Source organism: Aspergillus eucalypticola, assembly GCF_003184535.1.
Source record: "Aspergillus eucalypticola CBS 122712 chromosome Unknown BO83scaffold_6, whole genome shotgun sequence".
Classification (NCBI taxonomy): Eukaryota; Fungi; Ascomycota; class Eurotiomycetes; order Eurotiales; family Aspergillaceae; genus Aspergillus; species Aspergillus eucalypticola.
Genome location: NW_020290280.1, coordinates 338,758 through 360,135, shown reverse-complemented (window position 1 = coordinate 360,135; position 21,378 = coordinate 338,758). Strand labels below are relative to the sequence as shown.

The window sequence follows — 21,378 nt, the reverse complement described above, 5'->3', positions numbered from 1 at the left end:
TAGTAGTATCAACAGATTCAATATAAATCCCTCACTATGTACTAAGTAAGTAATCAAACAAGTCAGCCAGTCAGCCAGTCAGCCCTTCTTTCTAACCAGCAAGACGGACGACACCAACGACAGCAACAACAACAACAAAAGACCCAAGCCTACCTAAGGGTATCTACATACAAATCGAGGGCTAAATATAATAATAAGTGAAAACACGAACAAGCGGACACAAGTCAGACAGGAGTCAGACGAAAGTAGAATAGAAAATGCGGTCAACCAGGACCGGAAAGTTGAAGAAATCATCTCCCAAGATGAAAGAAAAAGAAGAAAAAGATATGATAAAACAAGAATGGAAACCCGCTGATGCATGCAATGGTGGGAAAAAGATGAAGATAGCATAGCCAAGACAAGAATGACACATGTCTTGTTATGAGAAGGCTGAAAGGAAAAGAAAAGAAAGTGAAACATTCGCCCGATAATGCAACCGAAAAGAAGATGGAAACGGACAATGCATGTAGCTGTCTAACACTTTTAGTACCCCGTGTGTCCAAACCGAGAAACCCAGGAAAACGGCAAAACGCCAGTACTAGTAGACAATGCAGGTGAGAGGAGGGGCGGAGCGTGTGGGAGAAAGAACGTGGATGGGGTGGGCGTTTGGAAGGATTAAGATTAGGGTAAAGGTGTGAGTAGGTTTATCGTTTTGCAAGTCCGCGTAGTGCGACGCGTCTGCTAGCACCCGCCATTCCCAGGTCGCTGATACTTCTCGACTTGGGGATGGTTGGAGCCTTGGTTGAAGCAGGCTCCGGGTCCTGGGTTGACAGGCCATAGTTGTATGGCCTGAGGGACGAGCTCCTCCGAGCTTGGCCAAGAACATCTTCAACCCACGCCTCACTCTCCGGGCTGATCGAGACATTTCTCGACCGCGGCTTCGGCCCTGCAAGGCCGAGTGGGATGGAGTGAGAATTGCTACCTGCAGCAGTGGTGGAAGGAGAGTACGATCCGTGACGGAATTCACTGGCCGAAGAGGCAGCGCCCATGGAGGTATTGGATGAGGCTGATAGTCTTCTGCGAGATGAGACTGTCGACATAGGCGAGTACGAGGCAGTGAGTGAGTCGCCAGCTGCCTGCGCCGCCCGGAACTCGGTTACATCCGACACATTCGAAGTACGTCTGGTCTTGCGCACAGCCAATGAAGAAGACGGCCGATTGCCAATGACAGACCGCGGTCGGGAGGGAGTGCGGCGCCCACTGACGGAGTACGTGGGAGAGGTACGCGTGGACAGACCCTGGACTTCGACACGAGGGGTATCTGAAACATGCCGGCGTCCATGGTGGATGGCATACTCCCTCAGGTATTCAGCCAGGTCTGCCCACCCACCGCCAACTCGGACCATAACGCGTTCTCCTTTTTCTCCCACTGACCGAACAAAAAGTTTGGTCGGGGCAGACTTTCCACCTCGATGCAGGTGGTAGAGCTTCACGGAGCTCTCCTCTGGGGCGTGTGCATGAGAATACCTCCTGCGCGAGGGCGCAGCTGTCAGGGTCAAGGATGGCGTGGGCGTGCTGCTCCGGGACGGCGTTCCCTGGGGCGATATGGAACGGAATCGTTCCCTAGCCTTCAAGGGGATTGACGTCACCGCAGAGCCCGCATCAAAGTCCTGGCCATCAGCTGACATCAGATGGATCCGAGCAGGAAGGGTCGACAAGATAGAACTGATTTTCTCGTCGAGATGATCTTTGGTTCTTCTCAGCTGCGAGCCTGGAGTTGATGGTCGAGATCCACCCCTGGAAATAGCTGTAACTGAAGACGTGTCATCGCCAGACCGGGCGTTGGATCTATACGCCCCAATACTCTCGAGACTAGGATGCGAAGTCAACTGTCTCCTCAAGCGGTGGGTGCTTGAATGTACAGGCGGTTCCGGTTGCAGACCACTACGGTTTGCATTCTTCGGAATGGAGCCCTTCTTGTGCTCCCAGGCCTTGGATAGAACTTTGGCGGTGGTGCCATTGGTGACCGGTCTAGGGCTGCCTTGACTCGGTGCATCCAAAGGCTGGGTTGCTGAGCGTGGTGCGGTATCGGAGGGGATGGTGAATTTGCTGATGTGTGCAGGCAACAGTGCCTTTTTCTGGCCCAGCCGTAAATCCGCATACACGTCCGTGGACTTCCTATTGGAAGCGACGCCATCCAAGTCACTGCCGCTTTCGTCATCGTAATTCATCTCCAACCTTTCGTTGATGAAACGCTGCAATGGAAGACTGAGATTTCGATTATGCGCGAAATTGGCACGTGGGGATGGCTTTTGGTTGTCCAGACGGAGTAAACGATCTTCTCGCAACGTGTGATCGCTCCCAGGTGGTACGGGGTCGGATGACTGGTAGCCATCCTGGAATGGTGGAGGAGTCTCAAGCAGCAGAGGCGTTCCATTGGAGGAGGATGTACGGGGCTCGCGAATCTCAGGGCTGGAGACGAGTGATGGATAATCCGAACAAGACGAATCAGTAGACGTGCGCCGGCCTCGAGATTGTTTTTTCTCCTTTTCAAAGGATAAGCGTCCTGGTCGGGACTTTGATAATTTGATAGGACTCTCCAGAGGCTTTTTGGGCGTATTGCCACCACGGGACTCTTCATGCACATTGTTTGTGGAGTGACTTGTGGGCTGCTCATCAATTTTAGAGATTGCCGAGCGGACAGGAGATTCAAGGACAGCATTCGCAGGCACCAATTTACAAGAGTCTTTCCAGCTTCCTGACTGTGCAGCAGGACTATCAGCGGAATTGGTTGGGGCCGCCACACTGACTGGGCTAGCAACTTCACTCTCAACAGGAATAAGCTGCCGTTGCTCGCGGCTTTCAAACACGGGACTAGGGCTGTGAGCATCAATCGGTACCGCTTCCTTATCCGTGGAAAGCTTTTCCTGTTGGCTGAGAGGCGATTGGACTGGACTGGTTCGTCGACGTACAATCACACTACCGGCATCCGATGATGGTGTCCCAGGGCTGGCAGGGGTCTGCAATTTCACTTCGGGCGAAGAATGACGAAGTACGTCAGACCCCGACGCCGGCAGAACATCAGCGTACTCTTCCTTCTCCAACAATGCAGGCGCATCTGCAGCCTTCTTGGTAGGGTCGGTTGAGACTGCCTCGCAAGCCTGAATATCTAAAGAAGCCCGAGGTGTCACGTCTTCAAGTGAACTCGGACAGGTTTCGCACAAGCTGACAGACGGCACAGAAGTGATCGCCTCTCGAGGAAAAGGCGGCATGAAAAGATGTTTGGAATCGGGATGATCAGGAGGCGAGTCATTGCATGTGTTCGTCTCAATGCTCGTCTCCGGTCCCTCCTCCAGAGGCTGGGTAACCTCCGAAATGACTGGTTGACGCGCCTGGGATTCATCCGTCAGGGCATCTATCTCTTCTAAGCCATCGGGAGAGAGAGCAAGGGTGTTGACGGTGGAGCCAGATGCCAAGGGTTCCGGTGGAGAGGCAATGGACACGGTGCTCTGAACAGGTTTGATCAGAGAGTCCGTCGCATCAGATGTACTGGGAGATGCAAGGTCTTCGTTCACAATATGAGTAGCAGGCGTGACGGCCGGTTCCGACGCCGTTATTTTCTTATCATCCTGGGCGTCATTCGAGGGTGACGGCTCGACAGGACTGCTAACTTCTTCCTCGGCAATAGTCTCCATTGGAAACAGATGGCCAGCCTGTGACACGGGCGCAGACGTATTGAGGGCCAGCTTTTCAGGTTCTCTAATCTCGGGTGGTGCTTGTGTCGGCGCTGTCTCTGGTGCATTGTATTGGGCATTTTTTTCAGCGGTGACAATCGACCGGCGCCATTCGTTTTCGACAGTACGTCGTTCGGCTTCCATGACCCATGTTCCGAATTCTGACTCGATAGCCTCTAGTTCATCAATCCAGCTCTCCGGAAGTGAGTCCTCACGTCCTTCAAGCGCATCAAGTACGCGGTCCAATTGTCGACCAGCAGACACAACAGTCAGTTCCAAGGTAGCCCTTTTGGCATGATAGTTAATGCGAGAGTACAAGGGGCCATCTTCGTCAGGAAGAGTGGGCGACTTGATCAAGTCCAAGGCAGAATCCAATTCCGAGCGCGCCAGACGCAGTCGCCGGAGCAGTTCGGGTACCTGGCGCAGGACCAACAATCGGACGTCCCAGGTAGATAAGAGACTGTTCAGGCGCGAGAGAAGCGGCAGAGCGCGGAGAATGGTGGCGGTGATGACGGCCGTGAAGTCACTGAGTTGAACATAGCTGAGTGGTGGAGGCACCGACAAGGTGCTATTGGCTGATGAAGGCCGAGACCGGGCTGGAATGTGGGCATTGAGGACGTGCTCTTTAAGCTCATCCACATCCAAGACATCCATACCATCCCGGATCTCCTCAATCCGCTTTTCATGCTGATCTACTACGGCTTTAGGAAGGCTCCCGCAGTACTCCTCCGCGGCAGCGCCTGGAGGGGGGACGAAGCCCTTGCCTAGTTGAATGTCACTCCGTTTCGGCCATTCCCAAGACTGGACTTCTTTGTACCATAGGTTGAGCTTCTGGGCTACAATGGCTGCGCGGATACCGAGGGCGCGCTCCGCTGGGGAAACCTGCGAGATACTTTTAGAGAGGATATCGTGGGCGGCCTGTTCGTTCCGGGGCACGGCGTCGGTTGCGGACAGCGCTTGGAGGGTTGATTCGGGAGACAGGTTGCCGAGTAAAGGATCGAGATTCTGATAGTTCAGCACCGCCGGACGGCCCGGTGATTGTTGGGACCGCGCGGTGGTGGGAGGACGAGTGGGTGGGTGAAGGGGGTTGACGCGACTGCTGGCCATGTCGGGATAGAACGGCAAGCTCCGGGAGGACGAGGGCTCCCAGACAAGCGGGTCAGGTCAGTCGCGGAATAATCAATAACGGGTTCTCGGTGATGGGGGTCGAGCTGTAGTATCAAGTGTAAAAGAGAGTGGGTGTAGCTGAAGAGCGAGCATGCTGACGCGATCCCGCCAAAGCTATATAAAGGTGACAGCCAGAAGGTTGGGGGGGGGTGGGTTGGTATGGTGAGATTGGGGATGAGCTGGTACAATCGCGATCACCGGATGGGAAAGTTGCGGAGGTGCAGTGAATGAATCAGTAGGTAGGGTATATGTCGGAGCACCGTGAGCAGACAGGACACCGGGGGAAAAGGTCTGACAAAAGAATGAAGAAAAGGAACTAGGGCGAGAAAAAGAAAAGTGAGGGAATAAGAACTCTGGAGGAGCAGAGTTTCGGCGGATGATGATAGATCACACTGCAGGGCCTCAAAACGGCTGAGGGGAGCCCAGGGCGAGGGAAAGTTGGGTGGCTGCAGGAAGAGCCCGATAGATAGATAAAAAGAACGAGGGTGGGATGATTGGGATGATTAGGATGATCGGAGAGACCAGCTCAGGTTTGGGCCCAGATGGAAAAAGAGTGACGAGACCAGAAATGGCGACGATGATTCGAAGACGGGGGGGGGGATATGCAGAGGTGAGTTGGTGATGGCGTGGACGGAGACGCGCGGGTTTGGCGATGCCAGAAAAAAGGGTGGAGCCGCCGCCAATCGATTAAGGGGGAATTTAAGACCAGACCAAGTTACTAAGTATACACTGTTAGTTAACTAGCTAACTAAATCACTTAACTAACACCAATTACCGAGCTGTGGATTCTCCGTTAAGAATGTCAGTTATTTTATTTTTATTCTATTTCTCTTCATTATTTTTATGATGGTTATTTTTGTGATTATTATTGTTGTAATAATTATTGCATTGATAAGTTAGCAGTATTATTACTACTGTGCTGGCCCTGTGAAATTGGCGACTAATTAGCCTCACCATCTGCCAACTGTACTACTTCCCTTTCCTTTTCTCCCCTTCTCATTCGCGCCTTGTTTTTTTTCCTAGACCAACCGGAAGTAATCATCCTTCCCCCTCCCCTCACAAAGCGAAAGCAGAGAAACTTGAAAGAAATCTCGATCGATGCAGCATAGTTGGGATCTCATGTATCCATCCATTTTAGGAGGATGCCAGCATTTCAAAATGCACATTTTCCTGTGCGACATCGTACTTACAGAAGGGAAAATCTCCCACCCCCTCCTTAATGTCTCACACACGAGGATCCAGTCCCATGCAGCAGCAAAAGAACAGACACATTCCCCCTCGGAGTTGATGCGGGTCCTCCTTCCCCCGTAAAGATCCGCTGTCTGACTTGTGTTCTGTGTATGGTCATCAGAATAAATGGCCGTGCCTCTTGTATTAATCCGTGGGAAATCAACTGAATTGACAGTCCATGGGAGTGCGGCCCTAAGTGGTCGTGCACGATGAAAAATTGATAAAATTGACTTCGACCGCTTGTCAATAATCTCTTTCTGTTCTTGCTTCTGATTGCTCGAGCGCAGAAGTTTATCATACGGATAGCAGATCAGTGATCGACCCTCCCTTGCATAACGTATCTGGCTGGTTCTTGGACTTTGTGAGCTGCCTTTGGGGAGTGATTATGTCTGTGTCTCCCTTTCGTGCACTTCCGCCTACCCACGTACCCTAACACACTACCCACTGTGTCTTGCAGCCGTTGAAGTGGTCTTACCTTCATCGTTGCTCTGTATCCGAGGTTAATCGTGTTTGGCCCGCCACTTCTACTCGTTCATTGACGTGTACTTTGCTACATTGCGACTCCAGCTGGTTGTCGTCGTGGTAGAACAGATAGCTACCAGGCGACAAGGCAACCTTTCCCTTCGTGAGAGCCTCGACACTCCTCAAGGATCAGGCAAGGATCCGAAAGAACGGCATAAACAGGATACTATACATAGGTTGGTCCTGCGACAAATAACAGAGCCCCTCAGTGAGTAGGCATTGTAGATGAACCCAAAATACAACCCCATTAACAGGGATACTAACTCAACAATGGAGGAAGATCCTTTGGTGCCTGGACTTTCCCTTCCCAAAAGGGAGCAAGGGACGGACACCCGTTTGTGATCCCTTGAGATGGAAGAACCTTACCATACAGTAGTATACTATTGTGTCAGTAAGGACGAGACATGTAAGGAAGATGAAGCAATCGAGGAATGCTACGAACCACGTGGGAGACATCCCCATGGAACCATGGATACGACTGTTCCTACTTCAGGGGGGCATCCCACTAACTCGACAGCCGCAAGGAGGAGTGGGAGAAGACGGTACCTTGCAAGTCCTAGGCACACGGATCAAGTCTAGGCCATAGACACTCTATGATTATGAATCCAAAAATAACAAGGTTGGTCCACTGAAAGCTCAGTCTCAGTCCGAGATGGAGTCGAAGAGGCGCTGAGCGCCACCCCGAAGTATGCGGAGATATGTCCGTGAGAGATTACTTGCTCACAGCCCGTAGACAGACTGAGTTTGCTTGATGTTTCATCGAAATAACATTGGAATCTTCTATGCAGCTGTTATTGTGCTTGCGCTGTTCGTGGCTAGTATACAGACCACGATGCTTAGGGATCCATTGTATGCCTCGGTGATACCAATTGAACATGCTGATAGCGATCAATCTTCCGGGATATCACCCATATGACTCTCAATATGTGATCTCAATCATGGATACTCATTTACATAGCTGAATCTCAATCATCGACGTACCGAGTAGGGTAGTCTGTTTATTCCCGCCGCAATGGCGATCCCCTTTTCTGCGCGAAGTTTGGTTCGCGGGTTAGCGGGAAATCCCCACCGGCGCGGCCGATCCCCGAACTTATCATCGATAAGGCACCTCTGCTCGAGTCTCGACCCGTCTCCGGCTTCAAACCGGTGGACTAGCGTAGCATCACATCTCTATCCATGCAAGTAATTCCCTGAAATCAAGATGCGTTTTCGAACCCAAATAGCCAACGCGTCTATCTTCTCCAGTAAGTGACTTCCCCATCGCCTATCCCTTTCACCTAAGCTCCCCCAGTCAAATCAAGCCAAACCGTGTCTCATCGAACCGCCGCCATCACCATCCCATACAATCCAAGCAACCCCCCCATACTAACTCCACATTCCCCTCCTCTCCCCAGAACTAACCGCCTCCCTCTCTTCCTTGGGAAAGGTATGTTGGATGCGTCTTGAGAAAGACTTCATCCGCTTCACCATCATCCCCGACCAAGGCACACAAGTATGGGCTCAACTCCCGATCGTACGTCTCCCCTCTTCAACTTCCCACTCTTTCAAAACGTAGACTAACGATCATCAGGACACCATCTTCGAAGAAGAATCCTACATCTGTGAATCCAACACCGGAGCAATCAACCTCGAAGTCCCCATCGGCGCTCTCCACCGCGCCCTACGCTCCGCCGTATCCGCCAAACTATCCAACCTGCGACTGACCAAAAAGGGCAACGTACCTCTCCTAGCACTAACGATTCGCGCTACATCATGGACAACAACATCCAATGCCCTCGACATCCCAGAAACAGCAGCAGCAACAGATCACTCCTCATCCACCATCGACAACAGCACCACCACCACCACTGCTAGACCCTCCGGCACCGGACCCCGAGAACGCGAAACCGTAATCACCCAGGAAATCCCCATCAAGGTACTCCACGAATCCGCCGTGGAAGGACTCCACCAGCCACGGTGTCGAGACCCAGATGTAAACATCCTCCTGCCGAGCTTGATCCAGCTAAAGAGTATCTCGGAGCGGTTTACCAAGTTAGCTACCACGAATTCTTCCAACAAAACATCGTCAGCAGCAACAGCAGGAGGGGCCACGTCAACAACACCATCACTATCATCACCGAAGCTAGAACTCTCCGCTAACATGCACGGCTCGCTCAAAGTAGCCGTCGGGACGGACGCGTTCCGGATATCCAGTGTCTGGACGGATCTGTTGAATCCGAGTTTGGATCCCGGGCAGTTGGACGAGGGGAGAGAGTTGGGTCAGTTGCCGAGTGAGCGGATGAGGGAGGTGCCGGCGGATGATGAGGCTGGGTGGGCTAAGGTGAGGATTGATGGGAAGGATTGGAGTCGGATTTTGAGTGTCGGGAGGTTGAATCCGAGGGTTGTTGCTTGTAAGGATTCCTTTTCCTTTTTTTTTGCATTTACTTCGATGAGAATATGGGGCTAATGAATGAACGGGGTTAGCGTTTATTAACGAAACGGCTCTGGTGCTGTATGTCTTTTTGCCGGGGAGTTGGAATGAGCAGGATTCGTGTCTGACGGTGAGTTACTATTCCATTCACTTATTGGGTTGTTGTAGGGTGTCGCTGACTGGATTTGTGCAGTATTATATTACTTCTTATGCGGTTTAGATGGAAATAGGGGCCTCCTATAATTATCTTACGAAAATACAGAAGATCAGTGCTCATGCGGGATGCATGTATGGCAATACGTATATAACAACTTACCTACTAGGTATTTAGGTGCCCCGAATATTACTTCAAGATATGAATCAATTAATTAATCATGCACAAGAGCCATATAGTACACTTGCCACGAGGCATCATGATACCTCCGACATCAAGTTCGGTTTCGTCCATCTCCATAATCCGCATCATCAGAGAGAACAAAGGAAAATAGAACAAACAAAAAAGAAAAAAGAAAAACATAGAAATAATAAAAACGAATAAACCATGATATATGCACAAATACAACATACAAGTAATAATAATAATAAAAAGAATAAGGGGTTGGGTTCATGCAAACAACGCCCGAAAGAAGCCGTCTTGCTCTCTGAGAAGACAGCATGCAAGACTTTTGAGGGTCTAAAAACCAGGCAAAAGCCAGGACGCGCTTCATAAAGTGTCAAATGCAAATATGGTGAATCGAGGAGGAGATTCGTTAGACATTATCGGATAGTGAGGTGATATAGAATAAGCCGACACTGGGTCCGGATGTAATGGCCGCAGTGTTTTGAGGTTCCGCGGACTTGGCAAAGTGAGGTGTAAGATGGGATTATTTTGCCATTACGTCGACATAGCGCCCCTTCTTCTTTCCTTTGGCGGCTGCGCCCTTGCGAGCCGTTGGTGCTCCAAGCAGGTCATCGATGGAGCTGGCATTGCTAAGGGAAGTTGCTGGCCTTGGGGGTGCTGCTAATCCGCTTGGAGGCGTGGAAACAGCGGCACCAGTAGAGACGGACCGTTGGATTGAAGGTGGGGTTACACCCAGAGAAGACAGAGCTGGACTGCCCGGAGGAGGAGGCATTCCTGTAGTAGAAGGCGGCCGACTACTGGGAGGCGGCATCATTGGGGATGCACTGGCCGCAGGTGGTGGTGCTGCACTGCTACCGCTGGCCGTTCTACTAGGAGGTCCTGAAGCACGCGGCGGCGGCGGGGTAGCGCGCGCAGCGGTAGCGCTGTTGGGGTCCTTCTTGTTGACCCATTTCTTTAGATCCTTGTCGTAGTAGAATGAGTTCTCCTCACCGAGCTTGGCTCGGATAGGCTTGTTGGGGTTCAGGTCTTCCTTCTTGCCACCACCAGCACCTCCGAACCAGCCTCCGAACCAAGACTTCTTAGCGGGTGCAGGTTTTTGGGCTACAAGTAATATGTTAGTATAAATCTCATCTTAAAGAAGTTGACGAGTACTCACCATCCGCTTCTGCAGCCTTTCTGAAAGCTTCATCCGCTTCGCGATCCTTGCGTGCCTTTTCAGCCTTCTGAACGGCTGCGGCACGCGCGGCGATATCATCATCGTCATCATCATCCATAAAGGACTTCTTCTTCGCCGGCGCTTCTTCGTTGACTTCTTCCGATGGTGCCGCTGCAGGTTCTGAGTGGCTTTCAATGGCAGGAGGCTCATAACCGCTGCTCACACCTGGAGGCATATAGCCACCCCCGTCTGAAGGAGCCGGGTTCATGAATGGCTGGTCAAAAGAGCCATAACCTGCGGGCTGATACGGAGATCCGCTGCCGTAAGACTGTTCTACAGAACCAGTCGAGGCTTCGGCATGAGCTTGAGGAGCCAGGTCTTCCTTGACGGGTGCAAGAGGCATGTAAGACGTTTGAGGAGGGGTCGACTGATAACCAACAGCCGGCGGGGAGTTGTACAGCATTCCTCCTTGGTACATGTTGCTCTCAACCGGAGTGGAAGGTTCCTGCGAGCCGCGTCGCTGGGCCAAACCAAACCCATAGGAAGAAGATCTTTGAGAGTCGAGAGACGATCTGCCACGCAACTGTTCAGGCGAAGAAGTTGGAGCATACTGGTTATTTGGCTGGTAACGTGACGGGCCACTACTGTAGCTCGGCTGCGCAGAGTACGACCCGTAGATATCCGACACCGATGGCGAGCGACTAACAGTAGGGGTACCTGCGATCTTGGCAAAGGGGCCGATGTCTCCATCGCCAGCCTTTGCTGAACCGGCAGACCCAGCTTCGTTGTCCTCGCCGGCAACAAAACTGTTGAACTTAGCCCACATTGAGCCAGAGACCTTCTCCATGCTGGGTCTGGATATCCAGGATGAGCCTCCGTCGCTTGTTGTTTGTCTGAGACGTGCGGAAAGCTCGTCAACACCGAAGTACAGGTGCTGATGGTGATAGGGCGATGGCTTAGTGGTTGCCTTCAGGGTAGCTGCAATCGCATCACAGTATTGCTGAGCTTCCGATTTGCGGCCTTGATCCGCCAAAGACCACGCATACACCAACTTGAAAGCAAGCAGATGGGGAAGCGTCGGCTTAGGAGAAGCCGAAAGAACAGAGGTGGCGTACTCATAAGCTTCGGTCAGAAGAATAGAGTCCTCATCCTGTAGAGCAGCGAGAGACAAGTGCTGATGATCAGCGCCAAGGAGGACGACGCTTGCCTGCGGGTCATCCACCCCGCCGAACACAGCAGCTCTGGAGAAGATGAAGCAAATGTGCGCAGCCTCGGTCCGGCCATACGACTGTAAGAGCCTGCCAAGAGCTAATAGCGCCTGGTAGTCTTCTGAACTGCGGTTACTCAGCACCAGACCGAGGGTATCTCTCCAACTGTCGAGGCCATCCAGCGCATTCTTAGATGCTCCTTGTCCATCAACCTTGCTGACCATCTGCAATCCAGCTCGGGCAGAGGGGGGTACGAGCTCGTCAACGCTCTCTTCGACATTGCCGGCAAAAATCTCATAGAGCGCTGCAAGTGATTCTGTGTTACCAGAGGCAGATCTCACTTCGCGTCTTACGAATTCCTGGACAACCTGCTTCCACACAGATTTGTCCATTGTTGACGCTATGATCATGGCATGTCCCCAAAGGCGATGGTCAACAGCGCCCCAAACGGCTTTTTCACGCTCCCCCACCAGAAGGCTGTTGCGAATGCTCTCAACCGCTTGAGGATCGGCGGCATCGGGACGAGAAGGAGCATCCAACGGCTGGGTTGTGCTAAAGGATGGCAAGCCATTACCATAGGGCTGTGTGGAGTCAACATCCTGCAAATGCGGGAAGATGATTTGGCGTAGGGACTTCAGAATTTCAGGCGATCCTTCCAGAACACCGTCATGTTCAACCAAGACCCGAACGACCTTCCACAGCAGTATCTTCTCTTCGCTTCTCTTCTGTGAGTCCGCATGCATGTAGACAGTCTGGGGGATGCCCTCATTTTCAAATGCAGCGATCTTGCTAGAAAGCCAAGCAAGCAGATCCTTCTTCTTGGACTTGGATTTCAGCGGCCCCGGATGACGCGCAATAGTATCGGGTACAGGAATCCAGTGACTGAGTTGATGGGTCTTGACCTCTCCAGGAGTAGACTTGATCTTCGGAATAGCTTGGCCGGCAGAGTATCGAGGAATATGCTTAGGGAAGCAGGAAAGGACTGAGCCACCGAATCCAAATTTGACAATAGGAGCCCCCTTCCAGCGCTCCAGGGGATCGAACTGTTGATCATCGGTAGGAGGGATAAAGTCCAGTGACTGAGAGGCGACGCGGTTATGTGCAGACATCGGAGCTGGTGCGTAGGGGTTCACAGCCTTGGTGGGAGACCCCGCTCCATGAACAGATGCAGGCCTCTGTAGGGTATCCACAGATGGCACGGACAACCTCGGCCCAAGCGTTTGCTGACTTGGCGACTGTGTCAGCGACCTACGCGGAGGAACGAAGGTCGGATCATCCGATGGGAGCACAGGCGCTGGTGGAACGTTGGCAATAGGGGCAATGCGTTTGGAGAATTCGTCAACATAATCAGGAGGAGCATACTGGTTCCTAGGAGGCGACATCGGCTGCTGCGACATTTGATGCACGCTGGCACCGATGTTGACAGCTTCCGGAACGTGCGCGGCTACAGGCGGCTGAATGGGGGAATACTCAGCAGGGCCAGTCGGGTGCGATTGTACCTCAATAGGAGGAACGATAGCTGGCTGTTCCATGGAGGAACGTCGTTGTTCTGATTGCTCTTGAGGACGATAAGAGACCTTCTCATGGTAAGCCAGAGGGCTTGACGTGCGAGGCTGGAATGGAAGCGCAACTCCCTGCGAGGGTGGAGCGGAAGGTTGAGAAGCATAGCGATTGCGTGGCGGGGGATCGGTCGCCGGGGGAGGCGCCGGCGAATATCTAGGCGAAGACGGAGGTTTGATTCCGGCTTGCAGAGTAGGTGGCTTCGGCGAGTACCTCGAAGTAGCACTAGGAGGAGCTGGGCCGCTTGGAGCACCGGGTGCGGACAGGCTTGCATACGGATCTAGCCGCTCGGGCTGCTGAACTTGAGGCTGGGGATAAGCATCCGCCGCTGCCGGGGGAGCAGTGGAAAGGCTAGCATATGGATTGGCCGGCGGGGGAGGCGGATGAGATGGCGCGGATGGCATTGCGTTGGCACCAGGGGTATACCGTCCCGAGCTTGCTGGCCGAGACTGTGGCCGAGGCGGGGGTAGAGGGAGCTCTTCATAGAAGTTCTTCGGAGCGGCTACCTTGGCGGTCGATTGTGCACCATCCGGCTGCGCTCCCAAGGAAGGTGGTGGCATGGAAGTTGACGGCGGAGGAACTGGAATGCTATTGCTTCGTGGGGGAGGTGGAGTGATACCCGGCTGTGTAACCACTGGCTTATGACTAGCCACAGGCCGTCGAGGTCGTGTGAGATCCTCCGGGAGATCATATGGTGACCTGTAGCCTTCCTTTGCCCGTTCGGCAAAGCTTTCTGCTTTGTTTGCGGTGACATTTGGTCGCGGCGGTTGCGTAAAGTAGTCCGCAGAGGCGGCCATGTTTGTAGGAGGCGCTGCACCGGGCACAGGGATCCCTTGAAGCAAATCCGACGTGGACGGCTGATGCGGCGTATAAGCAGTTGCTGTTGCACTGGGTCTGACAGAAGACTGTGAAGACTGTGGGGTCCCGAAAGGACTATTCAATCCTGGGACAGCAGCGCCGGCAGTGGCCCCATTGGTATCCTGGCTCGTCGGTGCCTGTTCAGTCGTAGCTCCTCCGATGTCATCCTCTAGAAGTAGGTCGTCGTCATCATCGAGTTCCATCTGCCACCGCGCAGCCAAGTCGTCTTCGGAGGGAGCAACCTCCGCCTCTTCTTCAGAAAGCTCGGCCTGCCAGCGCGCAGCTAGATCCTCTTCAGAAGATGACTTTTTGACGGTATTATCCGTTGCTGCTGCAGCTAGAACATTATTGAACTCCTGCGCAGCCGGGTCCTCTTCGAAAGCTGATATTTCAACATTGTTATTGGTTGTCGCAGCAGCGAGAACGTTATCAAACTCCTGCGCGGCCGGGTCCTCATCAAAAGCTGAAATCTCAACATTGTTGTTGGTTGTCGCAGCAGCGAGAACGTTATCGAACTCCTGCGCAGCCGGGTCCTCTTCAAATGCTGATATCTCAACGGTGTTATTAGTTGTCGCGGCAGCGGAAACATTGTCGAGCTCCTGCGCAGCAGGATCCTCCTCGGGAGATCGCTTTTCAGCACTGTCGTCTGAAGCCGCAGCAGCTAGAACATTGTCGAGATCTTGCGCGGCCGGCTTCTCTTCAGATGACTCCTTTATACTGTTACCCGTTGCTGCTGCAGCGAGAGCATTATCAAACTCTTGCGCAGCAGGATCCGCTTCGCTCATCGGAGAGTCCAAGGAAACACCGAGGGAGTCCATGACTTGGAAGGTGCTCTTGCGCGTGATATGCGACGCTGATTGATATTCGTCCGGAGGCGGAGCACTCTGGACAGCCTTGAAAAACCCATCATCTTCGTCATCATCGCCGGCAAAAAAATTATCGGTCTGACTTTCCTCTACGGCAGTCGGCTCAACTGGCGATTCGGCACTATCATCCAGCAATGGAACGCCCTCTTCGAAACGAGATTCATTATTCTCCGGAGGCACGTAGATGGGCTTCGTCTGTGTTTTCAGCTGGTTGAAGAAATCATCCTCCGCAGGTTCCTCATTGGCAGTATTTCCCCAAATGTCATGGCCGCTCTGGGCCTCACCATTGGTATGTGCGGGTTCAGTCGCATCCTGTTCGCCGGCGTGAGGTGTAGTACTTTGTTCCTCCACACCCATATCTTGCGCGGCGGTAGCCTCGGTCAGGATAGACTCCTCGGCTTGGGGCTGGGCAGCCTGGGCTTCCGTTACCTCGTCCTTCGGATCATCCAGAGGCACATCCTCATTGTCCTGGGCATACTCCGTCTGCGGTGCATCCAGACCCGGGGTCTCATGGTCGTCGCTTATCTCCGGTGTCGTCTCATCATCGCCCGAGGGAGCTTCGGGCACTTCATCGCGAGCGGGTATTTGATCGGGGTTTGGCAAAGACTGGGTGTCAATCATATCCGGGCTAGCTGCTTCTTGCGGCGGGGCAGCAGTGTCGGAATCCGGGAAAGCGATGTCGCTGATCGAATATTCATGCGGTGTCTCCATAGGCGAGCCGAGAGGGATGGTGGTGGCCTCTATCGAGGTATCGATCTCCAAACTTGCCGGGCCAGTCGGAACGGGGGTAGCATTGTCGTCTGATCTGAGCGCCGGATTCCATACGGCTGCCACGTCACTCTGCGCCATACTTGCCAAAAGCTGGGGGTTTTCACTGGGAAGCAATCGTCAGACCCAGGCCGCATATAGGACACGTTTGCAGATGCACTCACCCGGAAACCCGACGGGGAGATAAACCGTAGATGCTAGAATAGGTGATTTACTGGAACATAAAATAGAATAAGAAGGACACAGGAGACCGGGTCCAATAACAAAGCATTACAAGAAGTAAGTGGAGTATAAAATCATGACTGCATCTCCGGAAGTTGTCTTTCTTTTTTGTCTTGGGGGGGGAAAAGCCAGACAAAGTGCTGCAGTGCCTGGGCTGCGGGCTTATGATGCTGCTGCACACCGGCGCTGGCTGACTGGCTAGTTAATAATAATAATAATAATAATGACCTGCCCGGCTTTGGGACGCGCCCGTCATCCCGGGGCTGGAAGATTGGTTGTCCCGGGGCGGAAGTGCCACCTTACCTCTTTCCTGCGTTGGGTCACGTGGTGCATCGCCCCGATCCAGAGATGGAGCTGATTGAGCGGGATAGATAGAAGATAGAGAGAGAGAGACTAGTGCTGCATGTTCGTCAACTCTTTTACCAATTTGAGTAGCCCTACAAGTAGATCGGATATTCCTCTTGGAGAACCCCCCTTGGTCACCGGATGAAAGCCCGTGCATTATGCTGTGTGAATAGGAAGCCAATAATGCCATCAATAACCATTAGCTATTCTACAGCGTATGATTAACTTATGTTGCCATTGACTCCGCTGATGACATCGCCGTTTCAGATAACTTGAACTAATAAGACGGGCTAATTGACCAGTTGGTCACTGCGCCACAACCGCCCTCTCCTTTGGTGGCTCCGACATCATGTGATCCCGCCCTGTCTCCGCCTGCCATCGCAACCGCTTTAGGCCACCAAGATTATCCCCGTTATTCTCTTGTTCCTCGAATGGTTCAGACTGACGTCGTGGTGGACTCGAACTTTATGGGGATGTGCACTGTGCTGACTATATATCAACCTACTTTGCCTACCTACCCTCTTCGCCATCTATAGGTATCTCCGTTTACGCGCATCCGAATACCAACTGCATAAGTCCGCCTCCCAGCCAGCTATACCGAGCAATGGTGCCTCGGAGACACCTTGGTTACCGCTCAGCGTGACATGACACTTTTCTTGTCAACACAGGAGCCCCCATATCGCTCCTTGTACATGATACAACCTCTTTGACTCCTTTCCGACTGTCTTTACTATGCCTTCCTCGTCCGACTACCTCCACCCACATGGTCGTGCCAGTATCGCGGGCGACTCTGGTTCCGACGACGACCTCGATTTGGAGGAACTTGATCCGAGCAGCACCCACTTATATGGATCTCCTCGCCGGTCACGAGATGAGTCGAATCACCAACGGAGTCGCGGTCCCGGCATAGCTTTGCGGAACTTACGAGTTGGCATGGGAAATCGAGTATGGCGACGAAACGCTTCCGGGGCACATGGACCATCGGAGGACACGGCCGGCCTTCTGGAAGAGCGCGAGGACGACGGACTCCGCAGGTCGCACGCGAGCTCCCGCAACTTCACTGACGACGATGCTCCGCTCCTGAATGAACGCCGGCGTAGCTCCGCTCGCTCGTTGGCGGATTTGGAACGGGTGTCGCAAAGGGGGTCGCGGTTTAGGATTCCGGGGATCAAGGCGGCCAGCTTTCTCTTTGGCTCAAGCCGTACAACAAGATACGATTCAGAACAGACCGAGACGAAACCGCCGCGCGATATCCTCGTCGGCCAGATGCAACGAATCAAGTATCCCGCGAATGTCGTATCGAACGCCAAGTACACTCCCTGGAGTTTCTTGCCCCGCACTCTGTATAACGAATTCTCCTTCTTCTTCAACATTTACTTCCTTCTCGTTGCCCTTTCACAGATTATTCCGGTCCTCCGAATAGGTTACATGTCATCTTATATTGCGCCTTTAGCCTTCGTTGTTAGTATTTCGCTTGGAAAGGAGGCGCTGGATGACATTGGCCGCCGTCGCAGAGATGCCGAAGCAAATGCTGAGGAATTTACTGTACTAAGTTTCGATGGGCCTAACGGGGTGCTGGAGGTCGTTAAGAAGTCACGGGATCTGAGAGTTGGTGACGTCCTGAAGGTCCGCAAAAACCAGCGGTTGCCTGCGGATGTTGTAATTTTGAAGAGCATTTCAAACGACATTGTGACTGCTCGTCAAAGCTCTTTGGCGGAAAGACCGGCAGAGGTCCCTTCGCAGGAAGAAAGCTTATTATCACCTACCACCCCCGAACCTAGCTCCAGCACCGCGACAAACGCAGCTAATGTCTCGTCGGCCAGTGACACATTCATACGAACTGATCAACTAGATGGTGAAACTGACTGGAAGCTACGATTGCCTTCTGTTTTGTCGCAAACCCTGCCTCTTAGCGACCTTCCAAGGTTGAAGGTCACTGCAAGTGCACCTGATAGACGAGTCAATGAATTTGTCGGTACTATCGATCTGGGTCCGCCGTCCGGGTTTTACGATCCTCATGTTGATAAGAGGGAAAATGGCGGAGACTATGAGGCCTCTGACACCCAGGCCACCTCTGCTCCGTTAACAATCGACAACACCGCATGGGCCAACACTGTTCTTGCCTCCAACACCGTCACCTACGCTACCATCATCTATACAGGGTCTCAGACGCGGGCTGCCCTTTCCACCTCACCGTCTCGCTCGAAAGTTGGCTTGCTGGAGTACGAGATCAACAACCTAACCAAGATCCTTTGCGCGCTGACTCTGGCCTTGTCCATTGTTCTGGTTGCTCTGGAAGGTTTCCAGCCGACAAATGACAAGGTCTGGTATGTTGCAATCATGATCTACTTGATTCTCTTCTCGACGATAATCCCCATGAGCTTGCGGGTCAACTTGGACATGGCGAAATCGGTATACGGGCGCTTCATCGAACGAGACAAGGATATACCAGGTACGGTTGTCAGGACCAGTACTATTCCTGAAGACCTGGGTAGAATTGAATATCTCCTTTCCGATAAGACAGGGACTCTGACCCAAAACGGTGAGTATTTCGATAGGCCGATGCCCGCTGCTTGTTAGCTAACGGAAGCAGAGATGGAACTGAAGAAAATCCATGTTGGGACGGTCTCGTATGCCAATGACGCTATGGAAGAAGTGGCATCCTATGTTCGACAAAGCTTCGTGGGTGACTCGCTGACGACTCCTTCAACCGCATTCGGAGCTCAAGCTGGACTTGGTACGGCTCCGCGCACGAGAAGGGAGATTGGTTCCCGTGTCAGAGACATCATTTTGGCCCTTGCTCTTTGTCACAATGTCACCCCTACTACGGATGAAGAAGACGGTGTCAGGGTCACCAATTACCAAGCTTCCTCCCCCGATGAAATTGCGATCGTGAAATACACTGAAGACGTCGGGCTCAAGTTGGCTTATCGCGACAGACAGTCTATCGTCCTTGAGTCTACCCACACAGAGAAGGTCGTTGTTCGGGTCCGCATTCTTGAGATTTTTCCCTTCACTTCGGACAGTAAGCGGATGGGGATTATCGTGCAGTTTGAGACGGATGACGACATCCTGGATTCGTCGAAGAACGACAGTGAGATATGGTTTTATCAAAAGGGTGCTGATACCGTCATGTCAACGATCGTTGCGGCGAACGATTGGCTCGATGAGGAGACCGCTAATATGGCTCGCGAGGGCTTGCGAACTCTGGTCGTAGGCCGACGGCGGCTGTCTTCGCAGCAATACGAAGAGTTCACCACCAAGTACAAGCAAGCCTCTCTTGCTCTGCAAGGACGCGATGTCGGTATGGCCAAGGTGATCAGCGAGTACCTGGAGCGAGACCTGGAACTTCTTGGCGTGACCGGTGTGGAAGACCGCCTTCAACGGGATGTCAAATCCTCTTTGGAGCTGCTTCGCAATGCCGGTGTCAAAATCTGGATGTTGACGGGTGACAAGGTCGAGACGGCACGCTGTGTAGCCATTTCCGCAAAGCTGGTCGCCCGTGGACAGTACATCCACACGGTTGCCAAAGTCAAAGACAAGTCTACCGCTCAGGAAACCTTGGATTTCCTTCGCAACAAGACCGACTGCTGTCTCCTCATTGACGGCGAGTCCCTGTCTCTCATGCTAGGTCAGTTCCGGACAGCCTTCATCTCCGTGGCCGTCCTGCTCCCGGCTGTCGTTGCCTGTCGGTGCTCGCCCACCCAAAAGGCAGAAGTAGCGGACCTCATCCGCCAGCACACCAAAAAGCGCGTCTGCTGCATTGGCGACGGTGGAAACGACGTCTCCATGATCCAGGCCGCTGATGTCGGAATCGGCATTGTCGGCAAGGAGGGTCGTCAAGCTTCCCTGGCAGCCGACTTCAGCATCACCCAGTTCCACCATCTTACCAAACTCCTCGTCTGGCATGGCCGCAACTCCTACAAACGATCCGCCAAACTCGCCCAGTTCATCATGCACCGTGGTCTCATCATCAGCGCCTGTCAGACCATGTACAGCATCGCCAGTCACTTTGACCCCAAGGGTCTCTTCATCAACTGGCTAATGGTCGGCTACGCCACCGTCTACACCAACGCCCCCGTCTTCTCGCTCGTCTTCGACCGTGACGTCGACGAAGAGCTCGCCAATCTCTACCCCGAACTCTACAAGGAGCTCAAAACCGGCCGCAGCCTCAGCTACCGCTCCTTCTTCACCTGGGTCCTGGTCTCCGTCTACCAAGGCGCCGTCATTCAGGGCCTTTCCCAAATCCTCCTCGACACCATCACCGGCCCCCGTCTCATCAGCGTCTCCTTCACCTCTCTCGTTATCAACGAGCTCCTCATGGTCGCCATCGCCATCACCACCTGGCACCCAATCATGATCTTCTGCATCATCGGCACGGCTCTCGTCTACGCTGCTAGCGTTCCCTTCCTCGGCAGCTACTTCGACCTGCACTACGTCATCACAGTAGACTGGCTCTGGCGCGTCTGCGCCGTCTGCGCCGTCTCCCTCATTCCAATCTGGGCGGGTAAACTGATCCTGCGATCGTGGAGTCCACCCAGTTATCGGAAAGTACGGGGTTAGCTATTTACCATCTTCTGCGTGTCGTACCCTTCGCCCTCCCTACATGATATTTCGTCTCTTGGCTTCTTCTTCTTCTTCTCCATCAAGCATATGGCTATACACCTGTATATCACCGAACCAAAAACTGGTCGTTACTTGCTCGCTGTCTTGCTTGTTATCCATTGCGTGGTATATAGACTTAGCGTGAATTTATATGCTCTTCATTATTTTCGTCATCAGTAGTACGGTGTCTGTACATGGCTGGAAGCCAAGCAATAACTAATTAGTCGGTTGGTCTCAGCCACGTGCATTTGAGTTTTAAGACATGAATGTTCGAGTTGGGAGGCTGGACCTAATACGCCATGTTTCTCATTGCGCGCGTAGCTGCAAAGTTAGATCAGTAATGATTACAGAATATGCATGTATGTACTCTTTTGAGAGTCAATACTGCACATCTAGATGTAGATATAG

The 21,378-nt window shown here is 52.8% G+C and overlaps 5 protein-coding genes across 5 annotated transcripts; 2 read left to right on the top strand and 3 right to left on the bottom strand.

Moving 5' to 3' along the window:
- Positions 1-10: 10 nt before the first annotated feature.
- On the bottom strand, positions 11-571 carry BO83DRAFT_213856 (uncharacterized protein). The gene has a single exon (XM_025526752.1). It carries the CDS (start codon positions 457-459, stop codon positions 154-156), a length of 306 nt encoding a protein of 101 aa, XP_025390515.1. The 5' UTR covers positions 460-571; the 3' UTR covers positions 11-153.
- BO83DRAFT_213855 (GAS2 domain protein) lies at positions 572-5,101 on the bottom strand. The gene has a single exon (XM_025526751.1). The coding sequence runs from the start codon at positions 4,818-4,820 to the stop codon at positions 684-686; it is 4,137 nt and encodes a 1,378-aa protein (XP_025390514.1). The 5' UTR covers positions 4,821-5,101; the 3' UTR covers positions 572-683.
- Positions 5,102-7,795: 2,694 nt separating this feature from the next.
- Positions 7,796-9,377, top strand: BO83DRAFT_376287 (checkpoint protein HUS1 family protein). The gene is made up of 5 exons (XM_025530670.1): positions 7,796-7,876; positions 8,027-8,145; positions 8,203-9,022; positions 9,096-9,172; positions 9,236-9,377. Exons 1-5 carry the CDS (start codon positions 7,834-7,836, stop codon positions 9,260-9,262), a joined length of 1,086 nt encoding a protein of 361 aa, XP_025390513.1. The 5' UTR covers positions 7,796-7,833; the 3' UTR covers positions 9,263-9,377.
- A 528-nt stretch (positions 9,378-9,905) lies between these two features.
- On the bottom strand, positions 9,906-15,879 carry sec16 (COPII coat assembly protein SEC16; the record flags this gene model as incomplete). The annotated part of the gene is made up of 2 exons (XM_025527352.1): positions 9,906-10,483; positions 10,539-15,879. 2 exons carry the CDS (start codon positions 15,877-15,879, stop codon positions 9,906-9,908), a joined length of 5,919 nt encoding a protein of 1,972 aa, XP_025390512.1.
- A 927-nt stretch (positions 15,880-16,806) lies between these two features.
- BO83DRAFT_376284 (aminophospholipid-translocating P4-type ATPase NEO1) lies at positions 16,807-21,127 on the top strand. The gene is made up of 2 exons (XM_025530669.1): positions 16,807-18,907; positions 18,959-21,127. Exons 1-2 carry the CDS (start codon positions 17,098-17,100, stop codon positions 20,926-20,928), a joined length of 3,780 nt encoding a protein of 1,259 aa, XP_025390511.1. The 5' UTR covers positions 16,807-17,097; the 3' UTR covers positions 20,929-21,127.
- The last annotated feature ends 251 nt before the right edge of the window (positions 21,128-21,378 follow it).